The sequence below is a fragment of the Varroa destructor genome, unplaced genomic scaffold, assembly GCF_002443255.2.
Source record: "Varroa destructor unplaced genomic scaffold, Vdes_3.0 BEIS01000004.1, whole genome shotgun sequence".
In the NCBI taxonomy this organism is placed as follows: domain Eukaryota; kingdom Metazoa; phylum Arthropoda; class Arachnida; order Mesostigmata; family Varroidae; genus Varroa; species Varroa destructor.
In genome coordinates, this window is record NW_019211457.1 from 49,654,171 (window position 1) to 49,669,134 (window position 14,964).

General features: G+C 44.0%; 1 protein-coding gene and 1 long non-coding RNA gene across 22 annotated transcripts in view; one reads left to right on the plus strand and one right to left on the minus strand.

Moving 5' to 3' along the window:
• Positions 1 to 5,860, minus strand: part of LOC147756317 (uncharacterized) — a 102,695-nt gene extending 96,835 nt beyond the window's left edge. For 2 of the 4 annotated variants that reach the window (XR_015327511.1, XR_015327515.1), the window contains exon 1: positions 1,872 to 2,132. This is a non-coding gene — a long non-coding RNA (uncharacterized LOC147756317). Of the gene's footprint in view, positions 1 to 1,871; positions 2,133 to 5,719 lie in introns of those variants that run through there. The other 2 variants (XR_015327506.1, XR_015327507.1) reach the window with 1 other exon arrangement.
• LOC111249008 (nephrin-like) overlaps positions 1 to 14,964 on the plus strand; it is a 226,991-nt gene that overhangs the window by 206,686 nt on the left and 5,341 nt on the right. For 10 of the 18 annotated variants that reach the window (XM_022802241.2, XM_022802243.2, XM_086988784.1 and 7 more), the window contains 3 exons: positions 2,132 to 2,326; positions 2,931 to 3,200; positions 4,331 to 11,660. In XM_022802241.2, coding sequence (XP_022657976.1) covers positions 2,132 to 2,326; positions 2,931 to 3,200; positions 4,331 to 4,722 — 857 coding nt within the window. In that variant the 3' untranslated portion in view covers positions 4,723 to 11,660. Of the gene's footprint in view, positions 1 to 2,131; positions 2,327 to 2,930; positions 3,201 to 4,330; positions 11,661 to 14,964 lie in introns of those variants that run through there. The other 8 variants (XR_015327502.1, XR_015327504.1, XR_015327499.1 and 5 more) reach the window with 8 other exon arrangements.

Sequence of the window (14,964 nt, forward strand, 5' to 3'; positions counted from 1 at the left end):
TTGTGATGGTGCACATAACCAGATGATGTCAACGATGATGGCCTGTGCGGGTGTTTTCTGTTGGCTAATAACGGCATCTTGCAGATCACTAGGAGATAAACTGTCGACTGCGTTACAATGCTTGCTCTTTTCGAAAAAGGTGACTAAGACTAAGGCAGAAAGGACTCCTTCACGTGGGATATGGACGAGAGTATTCTTGTCCTTGCAAGCGCCGTCCTCGAGACGTAAGAATTGGCTTTTTCCGCACCAACTCATTGAGCCACCATCAAACACACATACACGCATCCATCCATCTACTTAGTCCTCGAGGCGCCACTCACTCACTGAACCAAACGGCGAATGAAGTCGGTCTAGTTGCAACCCCCGACCCCTTCCCTTAGCCTCGTTATCCTCCTTACCCTCTTCCCGGTTTGCGTGGCTATCGTTTCATCCCGCGTCACTGCAGTCGTTGCTGTTGTTCGTGGTGCTGGTCGCACGGCCACACTCATTAACGTGATGTCCTACTGGTCAAACCTTGTGTGATTGGTAGAGATTCGATGATCCGACGGAATAACCAGCTGCGGTGAAGCCATCGCGTAGCCAAGGAACTTCTTTATGGCCCAATGGAGCAGACCAAAATCATTTCAATGGTCGGGCTGCCACCATTGGGCAATAATGACCGTGATCGAGAGGATAAGAGGACTTAGAGACAACCGCTTTTGGTCGATACAGTCGTTGTCAGAATGCACTTCAGCCTGCCCCAGTAAAGTCGAGATGAGTTGGACTACATAGTCTAGAACCTCTTTCAGTTTGTTAGGTACCTTGTAAACTCCGCGGCCCTCTCCCTGTCACAGCGAGGAACGCATCGTTATCTTCGAGCGACCAGCCATTAAAAAAAAGGCTGCTACGCCATGTGCAAAGCTATCAAGGGGCGCCGATGGCCAATGTCTTCCATCTAAGTATCAATGCATCGCGTAGTAACCCCGTTGTTCATTAACTTTTCTTACCCCTCAACATAGTCTATCTAGACTTTCGCTTAGTGTTTGTTGCTGCAGTTTTATCCCTATATATTTTGTTCATGTACAAAGACGCGTAGCCATTCTAAAGGTGTAATGAATGGCTAGCTATGTGCTCCTTTGGGTAATGTGCATTTTAAAAAAAAAACTCAAAAGCATCCGTAAATGAAGAAAGTTCAGACACTTAAACATTCGGTTTTCTGCGCAATTCAGTATAATCCAATGTGTCCAATATATACGACAAATACTCCTTTATTCATGACCTAATTGAGTAGGTCCTGCATAAAGCAATCAACAGTGTATATTTGGCGGCTAAACGGGAATAGTTTCAAATATTTCCCTTCTTAAATTCAACTGGTGTCATTTAACCTGAGCTGAATAAATCCCAAGATTATGTCCATACACTTCTCAGTGATACTTCGAAACTTGGATCACTTAATTCTCCTCATTGTCAACAAACGCCGTACCTGCCCCCTAGAAAAAAAATCGAACGATACAAAGAGAAGCCTTATATGAAAATCAAGAACAACAAAACCTCTACAAGGGTCGTCGGCAAAAGCCGGCTGAACGCCGTAATCGGAGCAGAATCACCCAGAACCCTGCATGCCTTCACGTTTATACTGGAAAAAAGCACTTCGTAATACGGTAGTCACCTGGAAACTTTCCCAGGCACGAGGCTTAGCACGAGGATTTCAGCACTAATGAGAAATAAAAGAGCTGTAGAATATTTTCTACCTTTGATTATTATGCCGAGTTGTATATCGTACACGAGCGGCTACCGGAGCGACTAACTGTTCTTTCTGTTATTGTGTACTTAGCGAACCCTCATTGCAAAAGCCCTCAAATAATCCAAGAGTTTTAAAACAGCAAACCCACCTTTCTTTATTCACGCATATTAACTCCATGTTAGTAGAACCGATAACAGGACGTGCTATCAGCGTCTGCCAATGTTCTTGTTTCGTTCAGGGTATGGTTCAGCTGACGCACAGACATATTGCGGGCTTTCTCAATGATGAGGTTTGCCGTATAAACGTCAATAGACGTGGCTTCATTGTATTTCTTGTGCACCAGACGGCGTCTCACCTCCCGCATCTGAATATTTAAATGTAAAAATATGGCTTAAAATTACATTGCAGATGAAATCTTGCCGCCCAGTGGTCAGTCACTGCCATCGGCTATATCGAAAGTGGACATCCCCAAGATGATTATAACGTCAGTCTCGGTGGTAGGAACTTCACTGTTGTTCCTCAACATACTTCTTGTCATCTGTTTCGTCCGCAAGAAGAAGGGCAAGCGGCAGAAGGACGAAGGTACCTATCATTCGTATTCAGGTATGCGACCCCCACCCGATCTTTTCTTGATTCACATTACGTCGCACAGAGGCCACTCTCCAGCCTACATTGACCTTCGCACGCGTTTCCGTTGATGATGTTGATGCCACCACTGCTGCTGCTGCTGGTGCTGATGATGGCGTTGACAGTGGGGCGCCGGGCTGCATATGATAGTCAGCTGCAACCAGTAATGGCACAAGTTGTTTGTTCAGGAGAGCGGCCTCTTCGTTCTGTGAGCTTGGGTGTGTGTGCGCGTGTCTATATGAGTGTGTGTGCATTATTATTCAATTTAGTTGTTCATGTATCTGGCTGGCCCGCCGTCCAATCAGCTAGTCTATTAGCCTGCTGACTAGCTAGCAGTCGGCCGTAGAGCAGGCGGATATAGCTGGCATCGGCCACGGTCATCGCAGCTAGCACTGGTGCTGCCATTGGGGGTCCGGACGCTGCTATTTACTATATTACTGAAACGCTCCCTATCTAGAATAGTAGCTGTAGTTCTTGTTGTTGCTTCGCATGTGTGCGCATGGCGCTCGGTCTGGACAGCGTCTCACGTGTCCTTGACCCCTTGGGTTGGGTCTCTTTGCTCTTCGCTTTGGCATTGCAGAGGAAAGCGAACATTCGGCCACGAAGCCTGCGGCCATCGAAATGTATGCTCCGCCTCCGAGCTACACGAACGCGACCGTAGCCGAAACAGTAAGTTCGACGTCAGACAAGAGTGATACCGCACACTTCAGCTGTTCCGACGACTCCACTTCGAAGCCGTCGTTCATCCTCGAGGGGACCTCGTTACCCGCGAACACCGTCGAGACCAATCTGCACTACCAGCCCGCGGCGCACTCGACGCTGCCCACATTCCACCACCCCGATGACTCCTGTAAGTTGTCACCAACAGATTTGCAAAGCGTGCATGAGGTGTCATCTGTCAACCCGTGACGATGACATGCCTTCATGTTTATACATAGTCTCTTCTACTTGCTAAGCGTTGTGAACAGACGGGCAGACCCGCAACAAATTCGTCGCACGACATGCATCTGTACACACATATAGCGTCTTCCATAAGTTATAGTTATAGTATGGCTAAAACTAGTACTTTAATCGCGCCTGCTCCGGTCGCTTTGCCCTTCCCAAAAAAGGCGGGAGCACCAGTGAAAGGGAGATAGGCAGCCATCACCTTCTTCTCATAAGACTACTTTCCTCTAAGCATTTCACTTGGTCAACAATGCATAATATCTCGATTGCCTCTGGGCTTCGCTAGCAAGCTAGTATGATATATCCGCATGCAGACCGATCTTGCTCCTTCGTTCCACTCTGTCAGAAGCTTCACAAGAAACTAAAACTAAGCATTTCGACACACGCACCACAGGCCAAACACTGCTACGCCTCGTAGATTACAACTCATCACCGGCACGACTGCTCTACCAGTTCTATGTTGATACTGTTGCCCTCTTATACCTCGAACTGCCACTAGGCACATTGCCAGGTCTTTCACTATCTGCAGTAATCTCGCTATTCTCATCGTACGAAAACTATAGGGTTTAGCCGTGACAGAGTAAGAATAGTAGTGTAATGGTATAAAGTGCTGCCGCGAAGAGTTTATAGCAATGATTGAGCGCAACTGCTGCGGGCACTTGATAAGTTCCACGCTGTAAAAGTGCAGTCAGTTAGCTATTACTGCTGACTGGTTTGACCTGACTCTCGCACCAGAGTGGTTCTACCCGATAGTATATATTGTCGAATGGAGCGGCATTGGGAGGCTAGTTCTATTCAGCGAATTCGTTATTTGACATCGCCTGAGGCAGTCCCCTTTATGGTTCTTTTAGATGATCCTTCGTTTAGGTGATTGGCGACTCTCCTCGCTGTCAGAAACTCCCCACCCAACTGTAAAACTAAGCTGATCATTCGTTGATGTGTTGTGGTGTGTGTATGTGTGCCGTTTTCTCTGCCCCCGTTCTGTGTCTGTCTTACATTTTGTGTCTTGTGTACGTATGTCTTCCCCATTTGCAGCGCTCGTGACAGGCGGTGCCAAGCCCCAGGTAGCAGCGAGCGGAACTGATCGCCACGCGACGCTTCCCGCACGCCACCATCATCATCGGGTCCACTACGCACCGGAAGTACAGCGGCGTCTTTCGGAGGCTGAGTACCCATACTTCCGGGCGGGCTCAGGACCGCCCACGCCACCGGGTCGCACCTCGGCATCGGCGAACGGCGTTGGGTCAGCGCCCCCCGGTGTGGTAGGGCCAGTAGCGCCTGCCGGCGCTGTAGGAGTCTCTCTACGCGGTGACATGTATAATGTGGGCTACATCAGCTACCCGCACGCCGAGCTGACCTCATTTAACAGTAATCCACTGGCGACCGCCACTCAAAGGATCAGTGAACACGACGGACATTTAGTGTAATAGTTAGTGACAAAGCGATAATAATAATAATAGACAGACAACTCTAGTACTACACACAGAACTAAAAATCAGATACAATACAATATAGTGTATCTGATTTTTAGTTTTGAGATAGATACAAGACAGAAACGGAACGAGCCCTGAGTTATAGAACGATCACCTACACTTTCTAACTGGTTATGATAACAATATTGATGTAGCTGACTAGCCTAAGGCCTAGCTCTACTTCTAGCAGCCAAACGCGGAGTATAGTAAGAAAATAATCGTAGTAGTTCAGAACAACAAAGAAATTCTGGCTGAATCGTCATAGTCATTTGATATAACGGGTTGATACTGATCTGATAAATCATAGGGATGTCAAAACTGGTTATGTAGGTGATGCGAATTATGGTGAAGAAAATTATTACGGCAAGAATGTGACAATAACAAGAACCTGTGTTTAGTTGTATAAACTTTATTAATAGTAATGCAATGTCAGATATCTTTCAGCGGTGGTTCGCGATCATAATACCAACTGATTCTCTGGATTCTTCAAAGACTGACAGCCAGCTATTTGGTAATGCTCATTTGAAATTCATAAATAAAAGACAGCGTGTGCTATTGCTTAGAGTTTACAGGTGCTCACGACACCCCAGGCATATAGAGTGCGAGACATGTTTGGTCCTCTCAGGTTTATATATTGTATTTTACTTTAATTCAATACGTTTCGGAAAGACAAGCTGTCAACAAGTCATGCAGTTTATCCGCTAAATTTTCGTCTAGCCAAAAAGGTAAAAAAAAAAAGATTAATGTAACGGAAGCGACCTTTGTTGCCACACACGATGCACTGGTCACACCTAACAACCCATTGCCCCGACATTTTCGTCGTGTCATCGCCAATCTAACATACAGTTACTTTGCAACATGATTCGGTCGGTTACTTCGGTTTAGTCGGCAACTAGCAATATGTTGCAAATACTTGATATAGTTTAATATAGCGGATGGCAAAAATGCTTACCTGACTATCGAAGTCTTGACGGCGGTTTCGGTAAAAGGTCAATCCTTTGGGTCTGTCCACGAGATACCGAGGTCGACACGAGATTTTCGTTCGTTGACTTGCTTTCAGCCTCTCCAGTGGCCGTATCTCGAACAAATCCATTGTATTGTCCTCTTTTGGGTCCGTGTGTACGCCAGCGTATGGTCCATATTCGTGTTTACACGAGTTTCATGTACTCGCTGACACTATTTCAGCTAGCTGCTCAATGCCGCCTTGCCAATTCAGACGCAGAAGCAAACGAGCGCTGAAGGTCAACAAGACGGCTCCAGGCGGAAAAAACAAAAAAAGGACATTATGTATCATTACTGTGCCCATCAGAAAACAGCGGCAGTACAACGGACCTGCGTATCACATGGGTGAGAGAGAGTGCTATAAGATACAACATTGAGGTTGAATGGAGCATATTTGTCAGGTTAGTATGTTTAACCTATTATGTCCTATCGAGGAGCTGTGGAAGGTGAATCAAGCAAGGATGGGAATTAAATTATTTGCGTTTTTTTTTTTCTTCTAGCTATATAATGGCCAAGAGAAGTCTGTTCTCTCTATCAATAATACTCTGTAAAGTGGTCGCGTGAGTGAGCTTTTGTATTTGATATAAGCACACTTTACGCCTAGATTATAGCACTAATTATGATAGTAATCATTGCCAGCTAAACTGAACATGGCCGCTCATACGTCAATCTATATCGAATGTTGGCGGCCATCGAGAAAATGGGGGCCCCCAAGCCAAAAATCGATGTTATTCTTTTGTGCGTCAGTGCAAACGTGTGAGTGACGGAATGAAGTGGGTGAATGTCTGAGATACCGGCGTGCTGACTGGATTTGCTAGCTGTGTATGCGTGCTTGTGAATGAACGTGTTTCTGAATTGTATGTATCTGAGACGTGAAGGATAAAGCGTAACGGCAACATTTGCGTGTACGAATGCAAAATGAGACCTGTAGAGCGAAATATTTGATTAGTAAAGGAAGAAGAAACAATTGACACTGATAACGATGATGGTAAAAAAAAGCTAACAGGTGGCACAATTGCCATTTATAACCGCAATAAGAAGGCATAAAACGATAATGAAAAATATGAGACAGTTGGAAGTGAGCAGCGATGGGCAGCAGCATCGAGAGTTTTAGTCCGAACAATTTCAAAACAACATAGAACAGAGTAGATGTGCACAGGTAGACAGTTTCTTCTAGGTTAGGATGGCACGTCTGCTGGTAGGTGGGGACAAGCTATTTAACAGTTTTGTCTACTAGTGGTCTTGACGGATTTGTCCGTCCTTTGTTTGATATATTAAGAAGTCGAAATTACGGGATCGTCTGTATGATAAAAAAAATTCAGGAAGATAGGCGTTGTTCCTGATTGCTAGAGGAACCTTGCTGATGAGGTTGTACATCAACGGTGCTATACAATCCCATCTCGAAGCACAACAAACTCATCTCGATGAGATTTATAATTGAGCAAGGTCATAAATGTTTCACGTATATGGAATTTAAAGCAAGTAAGCTTCTTTACAAAAGCAAGTTTGTGGTCCGTATTCACGAGCAGCACTCCAATGCGGTGTTGGACAGCCTCTGGTTGAATCAAATTCGTGGCTTCGTTTTTTGAGCCCTCGACAAACGTGCTCGCGCTGAAGTCCGGGCCACGTGTTGTACAGCACGAATACACTATACAAATAGGTCACACACACACACACACACACACACACACACACACACACACACACACACACACACACATATACACACACACACACACACACAGACACGCACGCCCAGTTGCACACGTCCAAAGAAATACCCAAATACGACAGGAATCTCAGACAGGCACCAACACATACGTTTGTGATGTTGTTCGAATCGCCTTTGTTCGAAATCCACTGATGATGCTGAAGGCTAAGAGAAGCCGCCAAAAAATAAGGGAAAAATAAAGCTATATACTAAGAGTTAAATGCTAATGCACAAGCCACTTTGCCGCCAAAGACTGGCTCCGCAACGACAGTAGCGATACAAGCGTTGTTTATGACGATAACGTTTGTATTTAAAATACTTTGGACTTTCTTAAATATGAGAAATAAGCAGCAGATGTTTTTTGTTGTCTATTAAAATGTTTAGACTAGCTGAAATCTTAAGGACCGAACAACCGCTTGTTGCCTCGAGAAGTAGCATAGAACTAGTGCGAGTAGATGAGTGAAGGAAATCAGTCGAATCTGTTTGCAGGGATGATGACAAAAAAAGGTTGATGATATTACAAGATAAAGAAGGCTATAGAAGGGAAGGAAGTAACATCTGTATCGGGGAGTAGCGCAGGTGGTGGCCAAGTTCCGGTCATCGAGTTGTCGCTGTTCGGACCCATCCGTTACTCTACCGTGCCGATACGAGGGGCGAACGGAAGCCAACTGCAGAGCGCAATTATGCCCCCACCAGTTTCACCGCAGACACGACAGTAATTGCAGACGACACAACAACAACAACAACAACAACAACAAGATAGACTGTAGCGAGAAACATAGTTACAGATGTAAAGAACTTAAACAGTCGTGAACGCAGCAGCAGTAACATGAAGAGCTGTAGTAACGAGAAGAGGCAACAAAAGCGGGGTCGAGGTATGCCATTAGCGAAGGACCAGTCAGGAATCAATTAAGACAGAGCAGCCTAAATGACGTCTAATAGCATTAGAAGTAACAGTGCCAAAAACACTGTTATCTTCACATTTGCCAACAGACATAGCGTTGGCAACAGTTCAGTCAGAAAACCCTCTTTGAGTTATCTTCTCGATATTATGGTATACAATGGCACCTATAGAACAATGAAACTGTTGTGCAGATGCCTTTCACGGTAACTCCGAGTCGTTGAACCTGATCTGCCGGATGTGCAGCGTGTACTGACGGTAAGCACACAAATTGAATACTCTTAGAAGGACTAATTGGTGAAAATATATGCGCCTGTATACTAATACAACAGTCTCGTAGCAAAAAGAGCTCAGCGGCAAAAAAAAAACCTGCAGCAAAAGTTAATTATTATGCAGCGCAAAGCTCGTTGTTATTTCTGCTGCCGCTTCAACTGAATTGATATCTTTGATCTTGGACAAATGGAAATCGACGATCGCGTTAATAAATGTATTTAATAAAGAGACAGAATGACGAAAACGTCACATAGCCGCCGTTGGATGTGGTAATGAAAAAATGAAGGAGGTGATATAATAAACCAAAATGAGATTGAACATATATATTGGGTTCTCGAACAAGTATTCACCGTTTGTAGTAAAAATCGAAGCAAACATTTTTATAGCTTAAGCTAACAGTACAAAACTTAGTAAGCGCCACTTTAATCGGTGACTTGCTTCTTTTTTTCTTTCTAGTAACATCGTAATCTTATCACTCACTATAGAGGTTCTGTGATTTCCGGGCGGAAAATTGCGACAAATGGTTTTTGTATTTTTCTATTAATACTAAATTATTACCATTAGGCGAACCTTAGAGACCAAGATACACGTAATAGTCTTACGGTGTAAGATTCGGGTCATACGACGGGTGCATTGAAATTAGCTCCGAATTCTCCCAGTTTTGAGGTATGGCAATATCATGATGGAATATGACGCTTTTTCTTCTTCATTAGAATTTTTCCAATTGGTGGTTATAATTTTTTTTAGTTGTTGACCGTGGACGTCCGAATCAATTGTTTTGCCAGCAAAAGCTCACAGTGCAGAGTTCTTTTGCACTCCTATCAGGCACACAGCATTACCTTGTTTGGCGTCACTCTGAGCTTTGCCACGAATCGTGTAGTACATCTTTTCACTTGCACAATATTTGTCGTACGTAATCTACTTTTTTATTTTTTTTAATATCGGATCAGCCACCTCAAAATGGCTCGACTTTGTTTCGTTTCTATAGAGTTCCTTAGATAGAAATATGATTGAGTGACTTACTTCGCGTAAACTCGCGTGGCAGCCAAGCATCGAGCTTTTTTGTGTAGCCAAGTTTTTTTCAAATGGATTAACTATTCAATGATGACTGTTTAGTCCCTTGGAAGTATCCATTTCTATTACAATTTCACTTTTTTCCGTAATTGGTCGACCTTTTATAGCGAAACGTCCCGAACTAAAGTGAGAGAACCATCTTTGTGCCGTTCCTTTCGATAACGCAACTTGATCATAAACCATTTTTTGTAGATTTGGACAACATTTGCCCCTTTTTCGTAATACAAATGTAAAATACAACGAAGCTTTACAAATGATTAGTTTTAAACCTGAGTAAAGGCGTTCTGACAGCTTTGGCGCATCTAGTACCGCCAGATCTTGGCTTTCAAAAACGCTAACGCCGACCCGAAATGACTCATATTACGTTAGGATCTGAATGTAAAGCAAAACAGTTAATACTTTTTCAACAACCCAATATATATATATATATATAATATATATGCCCTTCAGCAAACATAAAGACAGCAGGGTGATCTAGTAAGCACATACAATATGACACATAGTTTACATATAACTCACACAACATGCAGATACCCAGGATTGACGATAGTAATACATCTACAAACCAACAGATGTTTCCAACAGCATACACAAGAGACCGCAATGCGCCATTGAATAGCAATTGTACATCTATGTAAATACTGTGTAGTATCTCAACATGTTTTGTAAATATTGGGGGGGAACAGAAGACATCACTAAAAAATAGAGAACGAGAGAGACAAGTTAGCGGAACACGGAGATGATTTTGCATAGCTGACTGTAACAATGATGACGATGAATATTGAAATAAAGAAAAGGATGAGCGATTATATTGCAACTTCTGAGTGTGGGACGGGGTTTACGATTGAAACAATGAAGTTTGACTATGATAACATCCAATATCGACTTCACAAGAAGACCTTTCGGTACGTGTCTCAGAGGCAAAGTATCGGAGTCGGTGACGTTATCGTAAGTGACAGTGGCAGATCCGTAAAGGTCGTCTACGAACGATCATAACAAAAATTACCGAATATCAACGACGGTGACGTTATTGCCGCCCTCTCAACGGACGACACAGAAACGCAATATTATAACTCTAATAAAATATTCACAAACAAAATAAATTTGAAGATAAAATTATTGCCTCATAAGAAGAGCACAAGGAACAAAATGATCATACGCCAATCGCCGACCTACATGTCTCCTTGTGGAGTTGAATTCTGCAGACGCAGCTCATACTAAAATACAACACCTACGATGTTCTTCCTCTTGTAGCCGACAATTGCCACACAAAATGACAAGAAGCCTCTGCAGCGACAAAGATGACGGCACGCGAATGGTAATTGCAGAAAGGGCGAGTACCTAGACTGCACAAAACAAAAGGAAAACGGCAAACATGCGGGGTAAACAAAAAGCCACTAGAACATGCGAAGCTCAACGGGAAATGAAGTCGCCGTTGAGCAACGGATCATTTACGTTAAGGAACAATTACTGCGGTAGATTTATGTTGGACTGGCATCGTTCGAACGAACAAAACTATATAAAACTTCGTTAATGGAGGCCAACCATTTTAATCTACACATGAAAAAAATTAACAAACGACAATCGGGTAAGTACGATTTATGAATAATCGAGTATTTATGTGGTAATAATTGTGCCCATGTACCGAAGATAGGACAGTAAAATTAAAATCAGTTAGGAACGATTTACGTTGCCGGATGTCCGGTGCCAGCCCAAAAAAGTGACTAATTGCCAATTCAACGATTTTACATGACCGAACAGGAGTTAAAAAAAACATGGCAATGATGATGATAATGAATAGTTGAAAATAAAAATAAATATGACAACAATAAGCCACAACAGCAGCAACAGGACACCCATCCAACGACTGACGATAATGGCGGGTGAAACATTTTGTAATATGTTGAATAAATTGAATGCTTTAAAATGTAATACTATACTGCCTTATTTTTCATCAGGATATTTTATTAGGTAGTCATTGTTCATTGTGCGAACGCGTAGATGTCTCAAACAGGCCATAACTAAGTTGTGTCGAAGTGCTCCTAACATCACTATGGCAGTGCCATGACCAGTTGTAGAAACAGCCCACAAATCACAGGGCAGGTTTAAAATGAAGCAACTGGCTTAGCAATGCGTTCCGTCAAGTCGACTTCAATGTCATATGGCATTAGCAAAAAGTATAAAACATACTAGTCAAATACGTAAAAATACGAGGTGAGAAAATAAGCAAGTGGCAATTGAATGAGTACGATCACTCCGTCAGAGTACGCCGCGTCATTTATTTCGACGGACCGTAACATTCATCCATATGTTCAAACGTACTGATTCTTATTATTAATACGATATTTCTTAATAACAAGGCTGTAAATTTAGGAGGTCTCCTAGGAGGAAGACCAGCGGCACAACTAAAACTGTATTACCTAATCATAATGTTATGTAGTTATTTATGACGTCTATCTTTCACGGCAAAGCAGCTTCCAATATCACCGTCATTACAAAATACCACGAAAAAATGGACCACGACATGTGTGATACGTACACAATATAAATCACAATAATGAGTTGTCCTAGCGTAATAGCAAGCTAAGCCCCAGCTACGAGTTACGTTTCCGCTCTACGTTTTGTGAACTCTATACGGCTAGTTGTAACAACGATTGTAGTCCGAGATTAATTACTAACATTTTTTACACTTCCTCTTGTTTCCACCTATTTTTACCTATTTTAGTCCTTTCCGTGTTGTCGATTGTGCTCTTCACTTAATTCACTTTCCTCTCCCCTTCCTCTCGTTTCTTTTACCGTCGTCGTCAGTGTCCCCTGCCATCATATTTTAACCCTCTTGGTCCGTTTCGTCAAGTTGTTCGTACCGTAGTTGTAGCTTTGGATTTGTCTCGGTCTTTCGGCCCTTCCTACTTTGCCCCGGATTTTTGCTTTCTCCGTGTCTCTGCGTCTGTGTCTCAGTTTTTCTCTTTCTATATGCCTCGAGTCTCCCGTCTTCGTCTCGCAAGGTCGTCGCCATTCCAGAACAGCCTGTTTCGTATTCACGTTTTATTCGTTCGCATGTTTAACTGGAATATAAATCACTACTAGGCTCGTGCGCGTGTCAAGGTTTTCGCCGTGCGCAACGACAAAGGGCACGAGCAAGATTGTGTGCGGACCCTCGGTAATGGCTGATGACGGGAGTGTCGCGGGGCACGACCGAAACCACAGCGGAGAAGGCCGGAAAGAAGAAGTTTGAGTAGAGTCTGAGAACGAAAGAGCGATAAAAGACGACGAGATCGAACGATGGAGAGCATAAACGTGAAGAAACCGAGAAGAAAAGACAGAAGGAGCAGAAAGGCACCGGCCTCCATCATTGTGACCGAAGCGAGGGTATAGTAGGAAGAAAGAGTACAATAAAGAGTCGAAGAGGACACTGAGGGTCGGCTATGACAGTATGAGAAGAAGAGACCTCTGGACTCTACAAGATCCACATCGACAAGAGATAGGACAACTACGATGGGCAAACGAAAAGGCGGAAATAAATCCATACGAACGAACGCATAGGGGGTAAAGCATTCTCCATGAGGTGCTGACGATCGTCTCTTCCGCTAGTATGCCATCTCTGTACTGGCATCGCTGTTGCTGCTAGCACCATGGCTGCCACCGCAGCTGCCGGTTCGCTCAATTCATTCATCATAACTGCTTCGTCTTCCTTTTTGCCCGGATTTCGGCTCGTGGGCTGGGCGTTTTCTTTTGGTTTCCGTCCCGCACGTGTACCCTCAGGCCCGTCTCGCTCAGGCACCGACACACTCCTCGACCGTACTTTCGCAGCATTTCTAGAAAAACAGGGGCAAGCGAGAGGAAAAATTGGGAACTTCAGGAGCCCACCGGTGAGCCGTGACACCTCACCTTTTTTATCAGGCCACTCTGAGGCTCGATAGAGGATAAAAGAAGAGGAAAGCAGAGTAGGGTAGCAAGGCCAGAGAAGGCCGGACAGAAAGGGTATGAAAAAACGAACGGAGAGAAAGGCGATTGCAATGCGCCGCTCCGCCTGCGTCCCGATAGCTCTTTGCTAGCAAGATGGGAAATCCGGGTGTTACGAATATACTGTGAGATCTTTCTACTATAGAAAGAGCGTTTTCAGCCAGTACTGATGCTGTCGACATGTGAGCAGTGGAAGCCTAGAGGCAGCAGGCGGCTATAGGGAGAGTTGTCGCTGAAAAGAGGGTTCCTTGCTACCACACTTATCCCGGAAGACCGGGCACCCCCATTCTGTCGGTCCCATCGCCCCTGTTCGTACGTGTCGGTATTTCAGCGCGGTTATACTGTCGTCTCCGCCATCGTCAAGACCACACGTCACTTTTATCCTACCCGTACTATTCTTAGCGCCTTATCGAACTCTGAAACACATCTAGAATGGATTGCGTTTGCCGTCTCTGGTGCGTATCGCTTTGCCACTTTTGTGCCTATTGACGTTACCATTGCTATATTCATTCGGCCGTTGCTAGCGGAATGGGAAAACATAGAAGTTACGAGATGAAAAAATCGAGCCAAGCGAACAGCGAGACGCAAAAAACAACAGCAAAAGTTTGTGGCGTTGATGCACAGATTTTACTATTCGTTCGTGTTATTCTTGTTTCACTCTCATTGCTTTTCCTCTCTCCAATTCGCCTAGACCTTGGCTATCGTTCGGAGGATGACTGGATTCTTAGATGGCGTATTAGGCCTAAAGCATTGCCCTAAATTGGGAAGGTGGCTGAAAAATTTTGAAATTCATTCTTTCAGGATTGTTGAAGTTTTAAAGATGGGACACTAGGCTGTGGCGTAGGTGAGCGGGCGAAAGCACCCTCAAGTATGTCTCAAGGATGAAAAAGGTTCGAGCCAGATTCGCCTGTAATCGAATTTTGAATAACACTACATGAAGAAGCAGCTATTTCAACAACTAGACAGAAGCAAACGCATCTACGTAAGAGATTTTTCTCTGGATGACAATAGGAAACCCCACCCCACCCTATTACTCCTATATCTAAGAATCTCGTTTGGACAGCCGATATTGATGGTCTTTTGTACGCGGCGGTAGAACTTTATCCCGGATCAGCATTTCTAGACGTGTAGCGTGCGATTTGTCTCGTCTAGAAAAGAAACAGGCTAAAGGAAATCGGTAGGATTGTTTTGCACCATTGCCTAGCTCTACTGGGGTATCTTGAGGTTCAAGGGCTTCCGGTATGGTCAAAATTAATCAAGACCTGGTTATATA